At 46.1% G+C, this 18,399-nt stretch overlaps 6 protein-coding genes across 6 annotated transcripts; 2 read left to right on the plus strand and 4 right to left on the minus strand.

Moving 5' to 3' along the window:
• Window positions 1–1,625: 1,625 nt before the first annotated feature.
• Window positions 1,626–4,488, minus strand: JR316_0005968 (Peroxisomal hydratase-dehydrogenase-epimerase; the record flags this gene model as incomplete). The annotated part of the gene is made up of 15 exons (XM_047891718.1): window positions 1,626–1,676; window positions 1,731–1,780; window positions 1,835–2,009; window positions 2,144–2,171; window positions 2,229–2,353; window positions 2,665–2,858; window positions 2,912–3,119; window positions 3,280–3,300; window positions 3,353–3,514; window positions 3,564–3,623; window positions 3,691–3,803; window positions 3,870–4,018; window positions 4,070–4,217; window positions 4,254–4,348; window positions 4,424–4,488. 15 exons carry the CDS (start codon window positions 4,486–4,488, stop codon window positions 1,626–1,628), a joined length of 1,644 nt encoding a protein of 547 aa, XP_047749067.1.
• A 950-nt stretch (window positions 4,489–5,438) lies between these two features.
• Window positions 5,439–7,250, minus strand: JR316_0005969 (G2/mitotic-specific cyclin cdc13; the record flags this gene model as incomplete). The annotated part of the gene is made up of 5 exons (XM_047891719.1): window positions 5,439–5,666; window positions 5,756–6,295; window positions 6,346–6,921; window positions 6,983–7,174; window positions 7,230–7,250. 5 exons carry the CDS (start codon window positions 7,248–7,250, stop codon window positions 5,439–5,441), a joined length of 1,557 nt encoding a protein of 518 aa, XP_047749068.1.
• Window positions 7,251–7,638: 388 nt separating this feature from the next.
• JR316_0005970 (Angiogenic factor with G patch and FHA domains 1) lies at window positions 7,639–8,832 on the minus strand (the record flags this gene model as incomplete). Its single annotated transcript, XM_047891720.1, has 1 exon — window positions 7,639–8,832. The coding sequence occupies one exon, from the start codon at window positions 8,830–8,832 to the stop codon at window positions 7,639–7,641; it is 1,194 nt and encodes a 397-aa protein (XP_047749069.1).
• A 522-nt stretch (window positions 8,833–9,354) lies between these two features.
• Window positions 9,355–10,977, plus strand: JR316_0005971 (uncharacterized protein; the record flags this gene model as incomplete). The annotated part of the gene is made up of 5 exons (XM_047891721.1): window positions 9,355–9,372; window positions 9,613–9,628; window positions 9,686–9,867; window positions 10,173–10,487; window positions 10,546–10,977. The coding sequence occupies 5 exons, from the start codon at window positions 9,355–9,357 to the stop codon at window positions 10,975–10,977; spliced, it is 963 nt and encodes a 320-aa protein (XP_047749070.1).
• Window positions 10,978–13,796: 2,819 nt separating this feature from the next.
• On the plus strand, window positions 13,797–14,858 carry JR316_0005972 (Mitochondrial import protein 1; the record flags this gene model as incomplete). Its single annotated transcript, XM_047891722.1, has 3 exons — window positions 13,797–13,835; window positions 13,891–14,358; window positions 14,409–14,858. The coding sequence occupies 3 exons, from the start codon at window positions 13,797–13,799 to the stop codon at window positions 14,856–14,858; spliced, it is 957 nt and encodes a 318-aa protein (XP_047749071.1).
• A 142-nt stretch (window positions 14,859–15,000) lies between these two features.
• JR316_0005973 (Acyl-CoA dehydrogenase apdG) lies at window positions 15,001–17,633 on the minus strand (the record flags this gene model as incomplete). Its single annotated transcript, XM_047891723.1, has 19 exons — window positions 15,001–15,085; window positions 15,152–15,177; window positions 15,226–15,248; window positions 15,307–15,404; window positions 15,461–15,492; window positions 15,556–15,694; window positions 15,744–15,922; window positions 15,975–16,043; window positions 16,092–16,116; window positions 16,237–16,468; window positions 16,520–16,571; window positions 16,624–16,641; window positions 16,701–16,788; window positions 16,847–16,899; window positions 16,965–17,030; window positions 17,090–17,292; window positions 17,355–17,445; window positions 17,502–17,522; window positions 17,586–17,633. 19 exons carry the CDS (start codon window positions 17,631–17,633, stop codon window positions 15,001–15,003), a joined length of 1,548 nt encoding a protein of 515 aa, XP_047749072.1.
• Between the last annotated feature and the right edge of the window lie 766 nt (window positions 17,634–18,399).

Consider the following 18,399-nt stretch of genomic DNA (forward strand, 5'->3'; position numbering starts at 1 on the left):
ACCTTCTGGCCTTCTTTCCACATTTCTGTAACAATGGTTTCGCCAGGGTACACAACACCGGCAAAGCTTAGATTGCCTCATTAGACGAAACGAAGAGTGGCTGGTAAGGTTTAAGGCTGCGTACCGAACTTTGATATCTTTGTAAGGCCCAAAAGCTTTCAAGACATGCTTGCCCGCTATCCCCATTGAGCACAGCCCATGAAGAATGGGTTGGTCAAAGCCGCCAATGGCCGCAAACTCAGGAAGGATCTAAAGAAAACATCGTCAAGCCCATGCAGTGGTGGTATGGAACCAATGAAACCTACATGAAGAGGGTTAGAATCTCCACTTAGGCTGTGTTCATGATTCCTATCAGTAACGAGGTTTCGGAGACGCATATACAAGGAGAAACTGACCGGTAGAGAGCGGCTTGGGATGTGCTAGTCTTCTCCTCAATTACAGCGTCTGGGCTGCGTTTGGGTGGTGTGTTGGCAGCAGAAGCAGCCCCACGATCTGGTATTATTAACGAAGTATAAGACCAATAGAACCAACGCTATGATGGCATGGATTCGTCTGACCGTTTCCATTACGTTTCCCACCAAAGCCGCCAGCTCCTCGAATGAACACCGTTGACTGATTCTCAAAGATCAGTTCACCAGTATTTTTGTCCCTTGTTTCGATTATTGATGTAACCGCAGCTGCTTTGCCCTTGTCAAGGACCTCCAAGATTCTGTGCATTCCAAATTTATGAATAAGTGACGTGTGATGAAATGAGGGATAACTGTGAGCGACCTAGCCTCACTAACGAGTTCCCCAGATGTTGGAATTGGCCCCTTGATATTCAGGTACTGCTCTCCGTGCAACAGTTTGGCCTGTGAGATGAAACCAGAGTTAGATCCCTCTACTAGCAGATATAAAAGTGGGAGCGCACAGGGTTGAAGTTAGGCAGCCAGTCAAGCGGGAGTGCTGCACTGCAGGCAAACTGGGGAATGACGCCGAACGTGGGCAAAGCGGAGAACTCGTCGTCTCCTTCAAAGGTCCATTTAAGCTCTTTCTCTGTAGCACCTATTCCAAGGTTGTAGAGAATCACGTCACGCTGTGAGATTTTGTGGTTAGCATAACGCTCTGGTGCGGGAAACAGTGTCTTGAACCTCAGTGTATGAATAGGGGACAGGATCTGCCACCTCTTTCTTCGCATCTCGTACGAGTTGAGAGTCCTCTGGATCAGAGAAGGCATTTGGGTCTTTGAAGGAAGTCATTATGCTGTCAATCGGTCGTTAAAAGGCAAGGTAGTAGTTCGACGTTCAATGTTCAACCGTCCAGAAAGCGGGGAACGGATTCTGAGAAGAAAATCACATGCCAATTCCACCGATGACGCTCATCCAGAAACGTCTGATTGCTGGAGTCTTAGACGTTGTGAGGTTCCGGCGCACGCATGGTTAAAAAAGTTTTTCACGAGATATCATTGATGGGAAGTGTCAGTAAGAGTGTTCGCCTCACTCAAAGTAATTTTATTATTTCCATACTGTACATCATTGTTCGGTAGGGGGTTGTATTGCATGTAGGAACCAGAGAACGATAACATTGGGATGATGCATATTATACAAATAGAACAGAATATTGATAAAGGGTATGGATAGATATAATTACAGTTTCGCCTTGACAGCGTCGCCCTTGTTCCCAAAGTTCTCCACAAGCTAGTAAGATCATGTCAGTGACATTGCAAATCTGGTTAAAAATGCGACTAATACCTGTTGAATAGCTTCTTGTGTAGATGATGGATTAGTTGCGCGACCATCATCTAAAAACATTTTTGTCAGAGATATTAGAAATGGTAAATGGGAAGAGGGCCTACCGAAGTTGGTGATATTACTCCACTTCGCGAAGACATCTTCGATGGTATATGGCTTGTTTGTAGGGAAACCATATCCACCAGATCTCTGCCAACGTGTCTGAGCTGCCCATCCACCAAGGATTTCAAACAAGTCTCCGGTTGTTGATTCATTGTCTATGAGCAGGTCGCCGTCAACCTTTGGAAAAAAAAATGGAATGAGAGATTAAATAATACCTTTGCTGCTCAAGTATCCAACGATAGGAGCGATGAAGTCAGGCTAATAGATTCCTTAGAACTGATTCTTATAACTTTATTGCTGAATTTTCAAACCTTGAAAGCATCAACCATATCTTGGGGCCTGCAAAGTTTTTTTTATTTAATATAACGTCTTGACTTCAGAAATAAAATAACATACCAGATAGTGCTGGTCATGGCAGTACCAGCAGAGGGAGCAATTGCGTTGGCCAGAATGTTATACTTCTTGCCCTCAATTGCCAGAGTGCGGGTAAGACCAGTGATTCCGGCTTTTGCAGTTGAATACTATGGATGTTTCATCAGTCAGTGAGTTGACAGGAAAAAGCCAAAATTATTACGTTTGCTTGTCCGAAGTTACCGTCTAGGAAAGGCGTCAGGCGTGAACTGATAATCCAGAAAACAAAACGTACAAATTCCAACTTGGGAGCAGGTAGTTACGATGCGTCCGTATTTTTGTTTTTGGAAGATAGGCCAGACGGCTTTAGCACACTAACAATTGATAAATATGACATGTTCCCAAAAGGAATCAGTGGAGAAATACTTTGTAGGTTCCACTGTAAACCTAGGTGAGCACGCTAGTCATGAATATGTATAACTTTAAGCACGGACCGAAGATGGACGGCAAGAACGATGTCCCACTCTTGCTCAGTCATAGCTTGGAAAGACTTGTCGCGCAAAATACCGGCGTTGGCAATGAGAACATGGACAGATCCAAACTTCTCCAAGGCGACCTGCACAATCTTCTCGGCATCTTCAACAGAGCACACGGCGGCAGCGGCCTTTCCACCGGCTATACGATGCCGTTGACGAAAGAAAATTTTGTAAAGATAAAGGACTGCTTACCCTTGACAATTTCATCAACGACAGCGCCAGCTGCGTTGGCGTTGACATCGTTGACAACAACGTTGGCACCAAGCTTGGCATACATCAGAGCATATGCACGTCCCAGACCAGCTCCAGCTCCAGTGATGATGACAGTCTGTCCATCGAAACGAACGGCAGGAGATGCCTGAACGTTAGGAGGGAGTTTCTTCGCGGCCTCTAGTTTACCCTGTGGTGAGAGAGATCAGTATATAGATATTTTCCCTAAACCAGGGGAAATACCAGAGAGTCGACATCGGTCACGGCAGTTGGGCTATGATGTCATAGGTTAGACATATCTAGGCGATAAAACGGAAGGCGTACTAATATGGCTTGCTGAAGTCTGTCACTTCGTCCCATTTGGCTTTCACCTAATAAGAAAATCAGATGCACTAAGTCAATACTAATAGAATAATTACTTACAGCTGAAGGAGTAAAGCTATCATCAGTCTTGAAGATAGCACCGTTGCTCCTCTCCCATCGCACTTCAGCAATGAAGCCAGCCCCGACCTCGAATATTTTGCCGGAAGCATCGGGTCCGTCAGGGTGGGAAATAGCAGCAACGAAAGGTGCAACATAATCAGGCTACGATTTGCGTGAATATATGAAATGTGGAAGAGGATATAGGACGCACGCTAAGATTAGCCAACATTTCAGGAGGCATGATGGTTTCGGTCATGGCTGAAGCGGCCATCTATCAAAGAAGATTGGTCAAGTTGGATTCGCTAAACGCAGATATTGAAATGTGAAGAAGGACATACAGGAGCAATGACAGTAGATTTGATGTTATATTTAGCACCTTCACGAGCGAGCGTTTTGGTGAATGCAACCAGCGCCATCTTGGCCGCGCTATAGTTCGCCTGGCCGAAATTGCCTAATGATATTGATATACATATTAAAAAAATGAACCGCAGAATGTCAAAGTAAATGAAGAGCGCACCGTACAAACCAGCAGCGCTAGCGGTGTTGATGACACGGCCAAACTTTTGCTTGCGGAAGAGGGGCCAGGCAGCTTTAGTGCACGCGAAAGCACCCTTCAGGTGGACCTCGGTAATCTGATCCCATTCCTTGTCAGACATGTTCTTGAATCTGAAGAACATTTAGTGTTAGGTTCAGATGCGCACTCTAGTTCAGACTGACCCCTTGTCTCTCAGGATACCGGCGTTGTTAATGAGAATAGTGACGGTTCCGAACGCGTCTACGGCGCTCTTGATAATGGCGGCTCCATCTGACACAGACGAAGTGTTGGCAACGGCCTTGCCTCCAGCTAAAGACCCGAGATCAGTGACTTGGACACAAAGCGGGTATTCTTAAATCTACCCACCGGCGACAATCTCATCGACAACCTTCTGCGCAGCGGCAGCGTTGAAATCGTTCACGACGACATTGGCGCCTCGAGAAGCAAAAAGGAGTGAGTACCTAGAATCAAACGCAGAACAACATCAGCCTCTCTTGTTCCAGCTGGAAGGGTCCAAATTATAGAGGAATACGTACGCCTTTCCAAGTCCTCCGCCAGCACCGGTAACAACGACTGTATGGCCTTTGAAAGAAGCAGACATATTATGATTATTTTTGAGGAAGGACAGGAGAGATGATGTGGAGAAACGGGGTGAAGATTCAGTTTATATCCGGACGCCGAACATGTGAAAAGCCCGAGGAAATGACCGGCTATTGATAACGTAATGGGCTCATCCGTCTGGGTGGTTACCGACGACCGTAGCTCCCGTTCCGTCTTCACATGAAGGAAGGCGGGTTCTGTCTTCTTGACATTAAGCAATGGTCATAGGAGAGACATAAATATTTTCGTATCGGAGCGACTCGCGCTATGCGTAATATACAGGCGTAAGAACAAAGGACTGTACTATATCATGCATAGCATGAGAGTGAAGAGGCAGGTTTCGTGACGAAAGAGAGAGGGTCAAGGTGTCAAGGCAAGGGTACGTAAAAGATTCCCCATATTGGAGACATCGGCTCTGGCAGCAGAACAAATGAAAAATAACCATATTTAAATGCACTTTCAGGAATCAGTTGAAAAAAATGAATTTAAGAAAAAAAGATAATGGTACAGAGTAACAAAAGAAAACGAGAAACGACAGAGTGTAAGAGAGCGTCGAGTCGAGGGCGTAATTCATAACAGAGTATATGTGACCCAGAGTGAGCATAGAGTTATGGCGGCATGCGTGGGCATTAGAGTGCGGTTCGGTGAGAGTCGGTGAGTCTAGGGTTTTTGTTGACTGGAAATAAATGGGGAGGAAGAAAGGGGGAAAGGAAGGGGTTATGGCGATAGCAATAAAAAAGCAGATGATATCAAGACCGAGGTAAATGCAACGTCCGGTGAGATGCCGAATCAGACTGGATGGTATGCAGATGGAAAACACCAAAGAAGAGAAGAGATATGAGATATGGATGATCGACGAGATGGTTGGATATTTCAAGTACAGATGCTAGGACACGTCGGAATCCGAAATGGGGGAGTGAATGTGCACAAAGTACAAAGCCTGAAGACGGCTTATTGAGTTAGAATCATGGATTCTGGGACGGCCGCGTTTGTTGTCTCGACATGGTTTTTAGCCCAGTTGATAGCGAACACGGATGCCTTGAGGAACTTCTTATTTGCATACTTTTTGCACACATATTGCTTGTTGAAGTTGTCTTCTGTTAACTTCTCGACGAGAAGGTTGTGTCCTGGAATGAGTTGTTCTTCCGTGTATCCAGAAAAGAACACAAATGCTTCGTTCTAAAAAGATCATTTAGTCACATGATGTTGAACAGGATGCACGAGGGAATCGCGTGTCTGGAGTTGAAAGAATAAAAGGATGCACATACCCAATCACCACCTAACATCTTCCGTGCACAATACATGCCAACTGCAGCGACAAGATTGGGTTTCACCCGGAGGAATCGGTAGTCGAGCAGTGTTACTTCTGTCAGGAACTTGCTGAGTGTCCTTGTTTGAATATCATAGTCGTCGGCTTTGCTGATCTTCCTCATCCAACTGTACGGAGAACAGTAGTGTGATATACGGAATTCTAGAGTCTGCAGCATAATCCGTTCGCCCTTTAGAATCTCCTCTTTGGTATAACCATTCTCCGTCATGAACACAAATTCCTCCACGGAAGGGGCAAGGATCTCCTCGTATTTGGCGGCGATGAACATAGCTGTAACGCCAACCAACTGCAGCTTCAACAATGAAACAACTCGTTTAGTGAGGAATCGATCAACGATGTTCACTGCTATCCACAAGGTTTCCGGAAGCATATGATAGCGCAGGTGAACCTGCAAAAGCCAATCGACTAAAGTCTGGCGCATGCCCCATGATATTTCATTTTGCCCGTCCATATAATTTGGATTCGGCATAACTTCGTCCTAACAAAGCCATCAGTCATCTTATTCGAACGGTTAAACATTATTCTTACTTCAAGTTCGCACATATATTCGAAAATCTCTTCAGAATATTCAGAGACCATCGTTGTGTCGTACACATCGATCTCATCCTCGAATCGAGAGCGAATGACCTGCACTTCCTTTTGGTACCGTAGGGCTCGCTCAGTCTCCACATCGGGCCAAACTCGCGGAGGTTTAGCTTCTACAGGCTGTAGGGACTTATCATCTTCCTCTTCATCCGGCTCAGCCTCGCTGTCGATACCGATCATGGCCTCCACTTCCTGTTCGTTCACCAATAATTCTTCTTCGTCATAGTCGTGTGCAATATCTTCTTCGACCTCCATTTCGCTATGGAGATCTTCCCGCACCTCTATTTCCTCCTCCAAAATCTGCTCGGTGAGTACTTTGGAAGAGCGTTTAGGAGGTGCTGGCACGCGTGTTCGAACAGGGAGGGTGCGCGCATTAACAGCGTTTGTAACGGGAGGAGCAACTTGACCTCGTCCAGGACCCAGTGGCACTCGCTGTGCCAGAGTAGTCGAGTTAGACCGACCGCGCTTTAGACCGGTTTCTTCCTTTTCTTTCCCTAACCCTGATTTTGATATGGCATCCTGAAGATGAGAGGGATTATCGTTAGACATTGTGGCTCGGACATGCGAACAACATGTATACCTTTCGGTTTACGGCTGCGGTGGTCACCTCGCTCAGCGCTTGACGCGTAGCCGTGCTCCTAAGGGCTTCACTCTTCCCAGCAGTGAACCGGAATGGACCTTGAGTTCCTCCGGCGGAGGCTTGTCGAACATGTCTGCTCATCGCGTTCTCGTCGGCTTTCGCACGCTGAGCCAAAGTGCGTCGCTGTGGCAGCTAATGGATGAAACACATTAGCTAGACAGATAGATCAGTAAAGGAGAAGACATACGCGGACATTATTCGTGGCCATGTTATGAATGGGAGTGGGTAAGATGGTTGAAGTAAGGGTTTGAGGTTAGTGGCCGTGCTCTTAGATATCGACAAGGATCCAGACGGAAAACTTGGACCTTTGTTGATGGAAGTAACTGGGAAAGGAAAAGGGAGAGAAAGAATTCGAACAAAGTCCGCTAGTCAAGGTCAAAGACAATCGTCAGCCTCAAACAGAACGACAAGAAACAGAAACTCAACCACCTTCCGCTCGAACAACGATCACGTGTGAGCCACAACTTCACCAAATAACGCGTCGCAGGACGCGTCCATACATTATTCTCACGTTTCTTACGTCACCCAAACAAACCCATGATATCATAAAATTTTCTACACTGTCTACGATCCAAGGACGAGTCCACACTATTTCTTTATCGCCCAAACGCTCCAAATCTCTTGAGCTTTTCACGTTCTTTCCAATCGAGTCCAGATATTGACGTGTCTGTGTCTGCGGGGGGTGACTTCATACCCAATCCGCTGCGATTCTGACTTGATTTCAGTTCCAGTGGTTCAACGAGTCCGATCCTACCATCCTCTGGATCTGAAGGTGCTCCTAACGACGTCCCTGGAGCCCAACCTTGTTGCATGAGCAAGCGATGTCCAATATTCTCTGGTGGTAATGGAGTAGGTGGTTGGGATGTAACCGAGTTCGGAACTTGCTCCTCAGCTCCAGTTAGCGCTGGCTGCAGCTTTCTAGTGGTTTCCGTTGTTATGCTTGCAACACCCGGGCTATCAGGTCGAGAAGCAGGATGGAGGAGCCGTCGACGGGCGGCCCGGTCGACGTACTCAGATTTAGTAATTGGCGCCGTCGAAGTGGAGGCGTGCTGTGAATCGTTGTGACGGGTCAGGAGACTCCGCTTCAACATGGTGAGAGCTTTTTTCGGGTCTTTTTCCATGGTCGCAAAACCAGGCGAGGCCGCCGAGGTATCTGAATCTATTCCAGCAGCGTCTCTCGTTCGCTTCATAGAAGCCTTTTTTGGTACTGGGAACAACGGAATCTCTCCGTCTTCTGTCAGTGCGCAATCACCGCAAGGTCTCTGATTGTCGTGGATGTGTACTTCGAATGTCGTAGTTCCCAGCTTCAATTGGTCAGAGTGTCGTAGTCGTTTTGGTATGCTTGCCATTCGTGGCTGCGATAGTCGAGTACCAATACCCTCTGAATCGGGAGACATTGTCCCCGGACGCAAGAACGTCCCATGCATAGAGCCCATATCAACTATGTTCCACTCCTTCCGTGCACCATCCCAGTAGGCCGTCGCATGAATTTTGGACACTTGCATCTCCTTAAGGCGAATTCGTGGAGTGGATGACCCCTCTGGCTGGACATCTCGACCAAGCTGGACCTCCGGATATGAATCAATAACCGCCACTTTCTTCTTCCTGGACAAGATGGAAGAACGCAAGACAACCAGTCGGAAGATCGGTTGACCTGGCCTCAGAGCCGTAGTTAAATTCGTACTGTCGTATTCCCGAGATGTCTCTGACTCTCCCGGCCATTCAAAAGCTGGATCATATCCGTTGGCCGAGTGGTCGTGCGCGATTTGGCCTTCCTCTAACTCTTCCATTGGAGAGATTGTCAAATGGCGGAAGCACTTGAAATTGTTCTTCTCATCGATAGGTAGATGTTCCGTTTTAAGAAGCACTAAAAACTTCTACCTTGTTGATGACGAGAGTAACATATGTAGACAAAAGCTGTCGTTGAATCGAAGATAATAGTAACGATTTTGTCTCCGAGCATGACGGTGAGAGATAGGTGTGCTTCGGCAATGGCCGGTGGCTATTGATCGATCAATTAGGCGACGGTCATCCGGATTTGATTACAGGGGCTTGGTTCGAACCGTCATCACCGTCGCGATATTTCTATTATTTCGTGTGCAAAGCAAATCGACAGGTGTGTCATAACTTTTCCAAATTGTCAGTAAACGGATCATTCAACGCTTAAATATCTGGGTCAGCCCCTCTCTTGAGTGACATTCAACCTTGTTCCACGTTTCAAAGGTGGTACTTTAGTAACCAACCTCAACAAAGTCATCTTAATCGAATTTTGAACGCATATTATTTCCGGTCTTCTATCAAGGTATTCACATATGGAACCATTTACCGAGGTAAGTGCTCGATTCTTTATTTATGTTTGATTGATTCAAGCCTGGGTAAAAATAAGGATCACGATAAAGACCTTCTGAACACTGAATGGTTGGTCAAAGTTGAACCAAATAAATCAACTCCATTTTTGTTTGTAGGTGCTTGACGCTAAATGATTGGTAGATGATATACTCATTTTATGCAAGAAATATGGTGTATCTATACGCGATTTGTCTTGTTATATCTTAATAACAGATACAAAGTCTGTTTGGGTCGAAGGTAAAACAAATTTGCCTACATTCTAAACTGGATTGCATGCTAAACGGTAATTTTTAGTCCTCACCAGCAAACAGATTGCTCGTCGCTGGCGCGAGTGCAATCCTCAGTCCTCAAAACAATACACACAGACTTCCGATGAGGAAGCTTGGAGAGAAAATATTATTAACCTGCTTTCAAACGGACATTCGATGGGAGGAATGCTGGAAATGAGTCTAGAGGAAGTAAAATCAAATTACTCAGTATGTCACTCTCATATAATCATTTTATCTCTACGTGCCAATTCCATCTTAGGACTTTGCCTTTGTTGTCGAATGTGAGGCATTCAAATGGAGATGGGAAACATGTTTTCTGGGACATCGACGATCCTCGGAAATCATATCCAAGCATCTTATCTTTCCGCTTATAAGCCTCAACCACCTGACATTTTCATCGGCTCATTCGATGAGCGAGTTGTCTGATACTGAACTGGAACAGGTAGTGTTTCTTCATAACGCTTTACTCGGACCACACCAGCACTGTTGCTGATATATATTTCTAATCCCAGTCGGTCGGAAAACTCGGCCAGACAGCGAGGCGGGCGACTTCTAATCATATTAGGACCGCTTTGTCAAAACCACGCGTTGCGACTGCAATCAGACGAATGACCGCATTGTTTAACTTTATACCAGATCTAAGCACGTTCAATCACATTTTTACTCTGTATTCTGAAAATGCTTACTTGATCTTTTCCACAGAGCCTATCACCTCAATTGCTGACAAGCCTTTGCTTAAGATAGAGAACACTTTTGTCTCTCAAGCTCAAACGCCAAACTCTCAACCACCACCTCCCCCTCCAAGACAACAAGAACATTATAACACAGTAAGCAATTTATTCCTATATTAGACTCCGATTCTTTAACATTTTAAATGTCTTGTAGCCCCAACCAGAAAAATCTAGTCCTAAGAAAATCACACCCGAAAGAGAGCCCAGGGTAGATAATAAAGTTAAAGTTATCGAATCAGCTTCAGAAACGGAGTCTGATAGCGAGCCGGCGGAGACCACAAAAACAAGTTTGACTTCCAATCTTGCAGGACCGTCAAGGACATCAGCGAGAAGTCCATCGCCTGGTTCACCGAAAGACCCAACTCCTCCACAATCCGAACCCATTCGTAAAAGCAGAAGTCGATCAAGCTTAGAAGCCGAGGTACCCCCTCCTCGCCCCGTAAAGAAGACCAAGCCTACTTTGCAGTCTTCAAGCGGTGAGGACAGTGACCAGGATGTCAAAAAGTCGAGGAGCAGCTCGGCCGTAGCATCAGGAGCCAGAAGAGGTACCCGACAACCGATTAAACGCGGTGGCAAGAAATTCTAAAGTTGTCGGAACACGCCGTTGACTGCTTTTCAACTTAAATCTCTATAAGGACATTTTGGAGAAATCCCGATGTTTGGTTTTCCAATTTTGTCATGGTTCGGACAAGGCGATCATTTCAGGCATACACTTGGGTTATACAATTATTCTACGTTTTCCTTGTTTAACGACCAACTCCTCGTCTTGCATTCTCGGCAGCCTCCTTGCAATCATCGCATTTCCAGTGAAACATGCTTACAATGCGACGATTATCAGCTGGGGTCTGCATAGTGTCGGACAAGGTGTTATCGCCAATTGTTTTCAAGCATTGGAGGTTAAATCTCACCGTGGGGCAAGGGCAAACTCTGGCTGTATGTACGTGCGCGGAGCTCAGGGCACAGTATTGTGATTTGCAATCGGTTCGGTTACCCGAATAATACGATTTGACGAAATGCTTCATACCCTCATTCAATAAACATCACATCCGGGAGAGCGACTAGAGGACTGCAGCTTACGCCACAGGGTCTGTACCAATCTCCGAATCTGCGAAGAGCATCCAGAGGTAAGCATCAATATCAATGCAAAAAGTTGTGCAATGTTACACTTCATCGCTACACATGTTGTCAGTTGACTGAATGAATCGAGGATAATTTGAGAATCGAGACGCGAATGCGGAGGATTGAGATAGAGATGCGATGCTGTTGATCTTGTGGACCCGGCCCATAATATACTTTTCCTAGAGTGACGATGGAGTAACTGACAGTACGCTCAGAGCGACCTCGACCATCTTTGAATGTCACGCGATTGCCATCGGACCAAAAAGATCTCCCTGCCCTGACTTTCTCCAAGTAACGTTATCAATACAATCTTGGCTTCAGAGATGAGGAGATTGATAACATGCCAGCAGGCATCGGTGATATATCTATCAAGACCAGGTCACCGGGGTCAAATCATCCTCTACCCAAGTCAACAGTCACCGAAACTTGCCATTCAACGACCAATACGGATAATTATCCCACCGGAAGGGAAACTAATTTAAACCGTGACGATGTGTACATTCAAAATAAACGGAGATTATCACTGATTGGATCCCAGTTGCCTTGTATAGCTTCTTGTACCAAACTGGCATATACAGCAACATACTTACTTTCCTTGTCGAAAGGAAGTATATAATCATTTCGGAGTAAACCTGAAGGTAGCAATAAGTCTGTGTGCCACAATTCCGCAATCTAGATAAGGAAGGAAGTAATACCAGTAGTAATAACTACCCGGACATGTTACATCCAGGCTAGGGAAGATTACAAAGCTTTGAGGCCACTGTAGACAGCTGACTCTTTTACTTGCGAAAAAGAAGACCGTATCCAAGGTATGAGAGGCTGATCATCAACCCACGCAAAAAAAGAAGACAAAATGTTTTGTGGGAGTAAGCGGACGAACAATGCTGTCAAACCCGCAGCTTCATTACCGGTCCCATTTCGTTTGACGCCGTCTTTGCGCTGCATTGGGGCCTCAGAGTTGTATATATTAGATTAGGAAGCCCGAGATAATCGTGCTACTCACAAACCTCAATTCGCGTGAGTGGCAACACGCCAATAAAGTAGTAAAGAAGATCACCGTGGCTCACATCCCTAAGGCAGAGGTGGAACAAACGATCATATGCTGCAATTGAGGCAGTGGATATATAACATCCCAAATAGAATGAATTCAGAAATAGGTGAGTATAACAGTGTCTGATCCCCGCACGTTCTGAATTCTGGGCCACTGGAGGACTCGAAGCAGGTCTAGACCTCATCATCAGCTATTCGGTTGGCCAGGGCTTCCAATGATTTCAGCTTCGCGGGTGGCCAATGCCTTGCTGGTGTTTTAAGAAGCGCAAAACAACGGGTGCGTGGGTAGACCAAAAATGGGAGAGTAGGTCCGTGAGAGCAACAGAAGGCGTGTAAGTTCTTGCGACACAAGAGGGAGTCACTAAGTACGTCGCCGGTAAATAATCAATTCGCCCTTGCAGCATTAATATTTTATCCAATCATTGTGAGATTTTGCAGAAGCCTAGGACAAGAGCAAGCACTACATCAAATAGGAAGAATGAACTAGAAAAACCACGTAATTAATCTTTGAACGGCAATATTTTCGGCAAGAAATGCAGGCCCTGAGAACGTGAAAGAGCAAGTTAGCCCAACCGCCATAGCTTGGAAATGCTTACTAGTCGTCGGATGAAAATTGAAAGTCTCACTGCTCCCTTCGACCACGCTGACGTGGACACAAGGAGAGTGTCAGATGATGATAAGAGTATTGAATAAAATGGAAAATTTCCTAGAGACTTTGTAGATAAAGAGCACTGCAGAAGAAACTGCTCTTTCAGGATACAGATAAGTGATTGGCGGAGATAGACGATGCACTGGTCAGTGTCTTGCAGAAACTATGGAGACAGCGGTATCGATTCACGGCTTAAAATAATTTAGCCTGATGGTCACAGTATATAAGGCGAAGTATTCGCGGTGGTCCTGTAAGTGCGAGACAAGAACAACGGTCTATGCTTTGCTCCATGATGGACTCGGGTCATATGGATCATACGGAGCAGATAAGTCTTGAATCAAAAGCGAGAGACCAGTGACATGCTATGAGAATAACATGCGAGAAACAATAGCCGAAATCCTCGATGCCCAAGTGTGCTGACGCAGAAATACGGAAAGATTACAGTTCGACGAGGAAGAACCTGCAAAATGGGTGTGATGTCAACCATGTCACATGTGATCTTTTTGTGACCATTATCGCGTGATTGAGGACCTCGGCCGAGTCGATCGAGAATATGTGCCGGGGTCAGAAAGAACAGTACAACTACCATGGCCGCCTCATCAAACGAAAGCTTGGACATCCTGGAGGTAAGCAATAATTCAATCTAGTATAACAATAGACCAACTTTCAATGTCTCCGTAGTCAGCGCTTGATCAGGCCTTTTCCGCACCCTTGCCAACCGTCCCCCAGGAAGTCCCACAGGAGGTGTCGGCAACAGAGCAATCCGACTCCTCCCAGTTTGAATCGGTGGAAGAATCTAACCTTACTGAATCATCAGTGGTAGAAGTCAACTTGTCTGAATCCACCGTGTCCAATGACTCGTGGAAAGAGGAATATGAAGCTCAGGTCAAGTCCTGGCGCGCCCGCTCAGCTGAGGAGCGCGAAAAGGCCGAAAAAGAGCGCTTGAGATGGGAAGCCATTCGCGCTATTGAGAAGGAAGAAGCGGCGAAAAGGAAAGCTGCAGGAATTGTCGACGAACCGGTAGTAGCCCCCACTCAACCTCCAGAAGAAAAGTGGGAGGACGTCAAAACTTCCAGTGAGACCACACCCGAAACCCCTGCTTCCAAAGTCGAAACAGCGCCCTCAAATATAAAAGAGGCATCAGAGCTGGTACATAATCATTTTCATTGCTATTTTTCTTTTCTAATTTCTTGTTACAGAAAGTTCCCTCTTCACCCACACCACCATTACCCCGCACAGTCTCGCATCAAGACACCGCTACCACCACGGACGATTCACAGAAATGGGAGGATGTACCTTCCGTGACTTCATCCTTCCCTTCAATGTCCTTCCCGGAAAACATAGAGGCATCCACTCCCGCCAACCGTGAACAACCTGCTCCTGCCCCCGCCCCTGTGTCTGTGTCCCTAGCCATCTTCGATTCGTCGCTCTCAACACGCACCCGGGTAACGGCTTTAATCTCTTCCCTGGCTGTCAACTTGTTCCTCCCATTCGTTAACGGTGTTATGCTTGGGTTCGGTGAAATCTTTGCTAAAGATGTCGTCATGCGATGGCTGGGCTGGAAACCCTCTGGACCAGCGTCAACCGTGACGAATGTTGGTTTGAGGTCAAGTTCTCGTGAAGAACGCCAAAGGAACGCTTTCCGGTGACAAAATCGGACGAATTAAAACCCATTCGTATTCTTGTATAGGCGCCAAAATATACATAATGCTAATAATTTGCATGCTAGTCGTCCGGGATATTATATTATGAAATTACAGTAATTAATGGTTCGATACACCATGAGGGAAACTATAGTCTCGAGTTTTTGGGAATTCCACGGATTGCCTGTCGGACGCCGAGGTCTCCCAACACATCTTCAGCTCCTCCAAGGATACTGAGAGAGAGAGAGAGGGAAAGAATCAGCAAGCTGCTCCATTAATTACTTGATGTAAAAACTTACGCATCGAATGGAACAGTGCGGTGGTACTGGTGACATGAGTATAGTTAATCAAACATATGGCAATGAAAACTTACGTGTTCAATGAACTCTCCCATCCCTATTATTTGTTGTGGTGAGTTTCAAATCAAAAACAGGATGTGTAAACCTAGCCTCACCTGTCCTGGTAATACCACGGCCACCGAAGATCTGGACAGCATCCGCAGCGGTTTCCTGAGCAGTGCGAGTGGCTTGCATCTTCAAAATACCGATGGGACTGTATCATCACATTAGTCAACGCGGTACGCAGCTATACAGTGCGAAAATTTATACCCAGCCAATTTGGCAGCTTGCTGCTTGTATGACTGTTATGCAAAGAAAAAAGCATCAGGGGCGTAAGAATGGAAAGACGCGGAAGATCATCTTACCATGTTGTTCATCTGGTAAGTGATGTTTTCGAGCCAGTTTTGGATGGTTTCCACTCGGGCAATCATTCCCGCAAGTTTGTGACGGATGACGGCTTGCGAGTGAAGAGGCTTGCCGAATGCCTTGCGCTGGTTGGTCCACCTATGCGGAAAATGTTAGGAGGAGAAAAACAACGGTGACTATCCCTTACTTGAGGCATTCCTCGACGACCAGACGCTGACTTCTGGCAGACGAGCAGATCATGACCCATCGCTCGTGGTTGAAGTTGCTGAGCATGACGAAGATTCCTCCGCCCTCAGGGCCGAGAGTGTTTTCAACAGGAACCTTGACATTGTCGAAGGAAATGAAGGCTGTTCCAGCGGTAGGAGACTGTCCTAAAATCAGTATTACGAAACTACTGATAAAAATTAATTTAACTCACGTAGCTCGTTTTAATGGGCTTTGTCTCTACACCCTCTCCTCTCTCAACGAGGATAACAGTGAAACCATCCTACAACGCTGTAAATAACACTGCATAAATGTGGGAAATACGACATACATCTGTCTTGCATCCAACAGTGAAGCTAGAAATATGATAAGTACTCCAATTAGCATGCGAAAGAAAAAACCATACTAGTGAGCGAATCTGTGGCGAACTGTACTTAGCAAAATCATTCAGCGCAAAACAATACAAAGGCACTTACGTTCCGTTGGTGATCCATTTCTTGGTACCGTTGATAATCCAGTGCTTTCCATCCTGGGTCTTGGTAGCAGTGGTTCGCAGACCAGCAACATCACTTCCTGCGAATGCCTCTGAAATGGCCAAGCAAATGGGTTTCTCTCCCGACAACACCTCGGGAACGACCTTGTCTCTGATAGCAGGGCTAGCGAAGTTGAGGACAGGAGGAAGTCCGATGACGGAACCAGCCATCAAGCCTGAGGGGTTGTATGAGAATTATGGACAACATGGAAATTAACAATGCTCACCATCTCCGTAGCCGCGCTTACCACAGCGGGCAAATTCTTGGGTAATGATCATCTGTGTATCGAGGTTCACTTTTTCTGTTCGGTGCATGGCCATGGATAAATACCTCGTGGAAGTAGTCGAACTAAGATAAGAGGTGTTCAGCATGTTTGGCAGTATAAATGGTGTTGGATGGTTTCTCACCTCCTCGGGTTTGACAATGCCTCCCATGAGCTCAAGTCCTTTCAGGTGTTTTCCAGGACCCATACGCATGGCATGCAGGTTGAGTTTGCTGTAAGATATCCGTTAGGAAAACTAGTTTCAACAGTGATTGTAAATAGACGCCTTACGCCATAGCCTCAATGACGCTCTTGCTAGGCGGTTTGCCATCTTCTTCATGGAGCTAAGGGAGAGAGAATGGGGTTATTCTCTCGTCGAAATGATGCAATGTTGATGAAAAGGACTCACGGCAGCGTCAGGAGAGATAACTTCATCGATGAATTTGCGGACGGCTTTCTGGAATTTACGATGGTTCTAAAGTCACAGATATCAGAAAGGACTACTCGACCCCTGATAATTCAGTAAATTCTCACCTCGGTGTAATAGGGGGATTTGTAGCCCTCGGACAACCATGTAGGCTCAGCATAAGGAACTTTGCTGAGTTCGCCGGGAACCTTGCCGGTAATCACACTTTGTTCACCCTCGACGACACCGACTTGGAGGCGGGCGTATTGAGGCCTGAGGATGACCTCGTGCTTATGGAGACCATAGAAAGCCTCGGTAGCGTCCTTTCCGGCTAAATTTCATCCGTCAAATTAACTGAACGCACGCGGGCGATGAATAAGAAATATTCCGCACCGATTTCATCGTCGACGAGGACGGAGGCACCTCCGGGGTGCATGTTCTTGAAGCGCGTCAAGTCATAGACTTTTCCGTCAATGATAACCCACTATGTAAAGCCATGTAAGATAAGCGACGTATAGAACAGTTGTTGAGAAGACTCACGAGGTCTGTGTCTTTGTTGTGCTAATAAACAACATCACGGTTAGATCGGGTATTAAACAGGTTGAGGACAGGAGACCAACGAACCTTCGCAACCTCCTCGTGCGTATAGGTCTTGAATTCTTTGGTGGCCATTGTAATAGTACGAAGAGATGTGCGGGGTATTGGTTAAGAAAAACTCGGAGTGGTCGAATTGCGGAGTGGTAGATAAAAAGCGGGGCTGCTGGGCATGTGATTTCGGGCTGGCAAAGTTGTAGCCATGAGACAAGTCTTAGTGACGGCAACTATAACGGATCGGAGCCACCAATCGCGTTTACCGCATTGAACAAGCATATCTCATTTTATATTCTCCGAAAGAAACACAAGCAAATGCTGCTACTCTGTGCTTTTTTACATCTCCTATTGTGTACCCCGCAAACATAACCTGTATAAATACCGTAACACGCGGTGTTCATCATGAGGGGCCTGATTTCGCTACTCTTGCTGCCCAGTGCCTTCCAGCAGATGTCCATTGGCCACAGGTATACCTTGACGAGAATGGTATTGCTTTCACGGACCCACTGATTTATTTTTGGCATATTCTTATAGGCACCGTGACGCAGGACCGCTTGATTTTGACACGGCGTTAAAGATAATCTGAGAGAACGCAATCTCATCAAAAGGCTGGTTCGTCTCAAAATCAATGACACAACTTTACTGATGGAAAGCGCCAGGTGTCAGCCATACTATCAATAACTCACCCATACCATCAAGTTTGACATTCTGAACTCAACTAGGTGATGCGAGCAAATAACCCTCGTATTTGCTTTGGTTCGCGTGATATATCATTAAATGATGCGCGCGTCGTAGCAAAAAGATACAATCGTGTCGAATGGATCCAGGCTGCATGACAGTAAATAAA

This window comes from Psilocybe cubensis, chromosome 5 (assembly GCF_017499595.1).
Source record: "Psilocybe cubensis strain MGC-MH-2018 chromosome 5, whole genome shotgun sequence".
NCBI classification, from domain to species: Eukaryota; Fungi; Basidiomycota; class Agaricomycetes; order Agaricales; family Agrocybaceae; genus Psilocybe; species Psilocybe cubensis.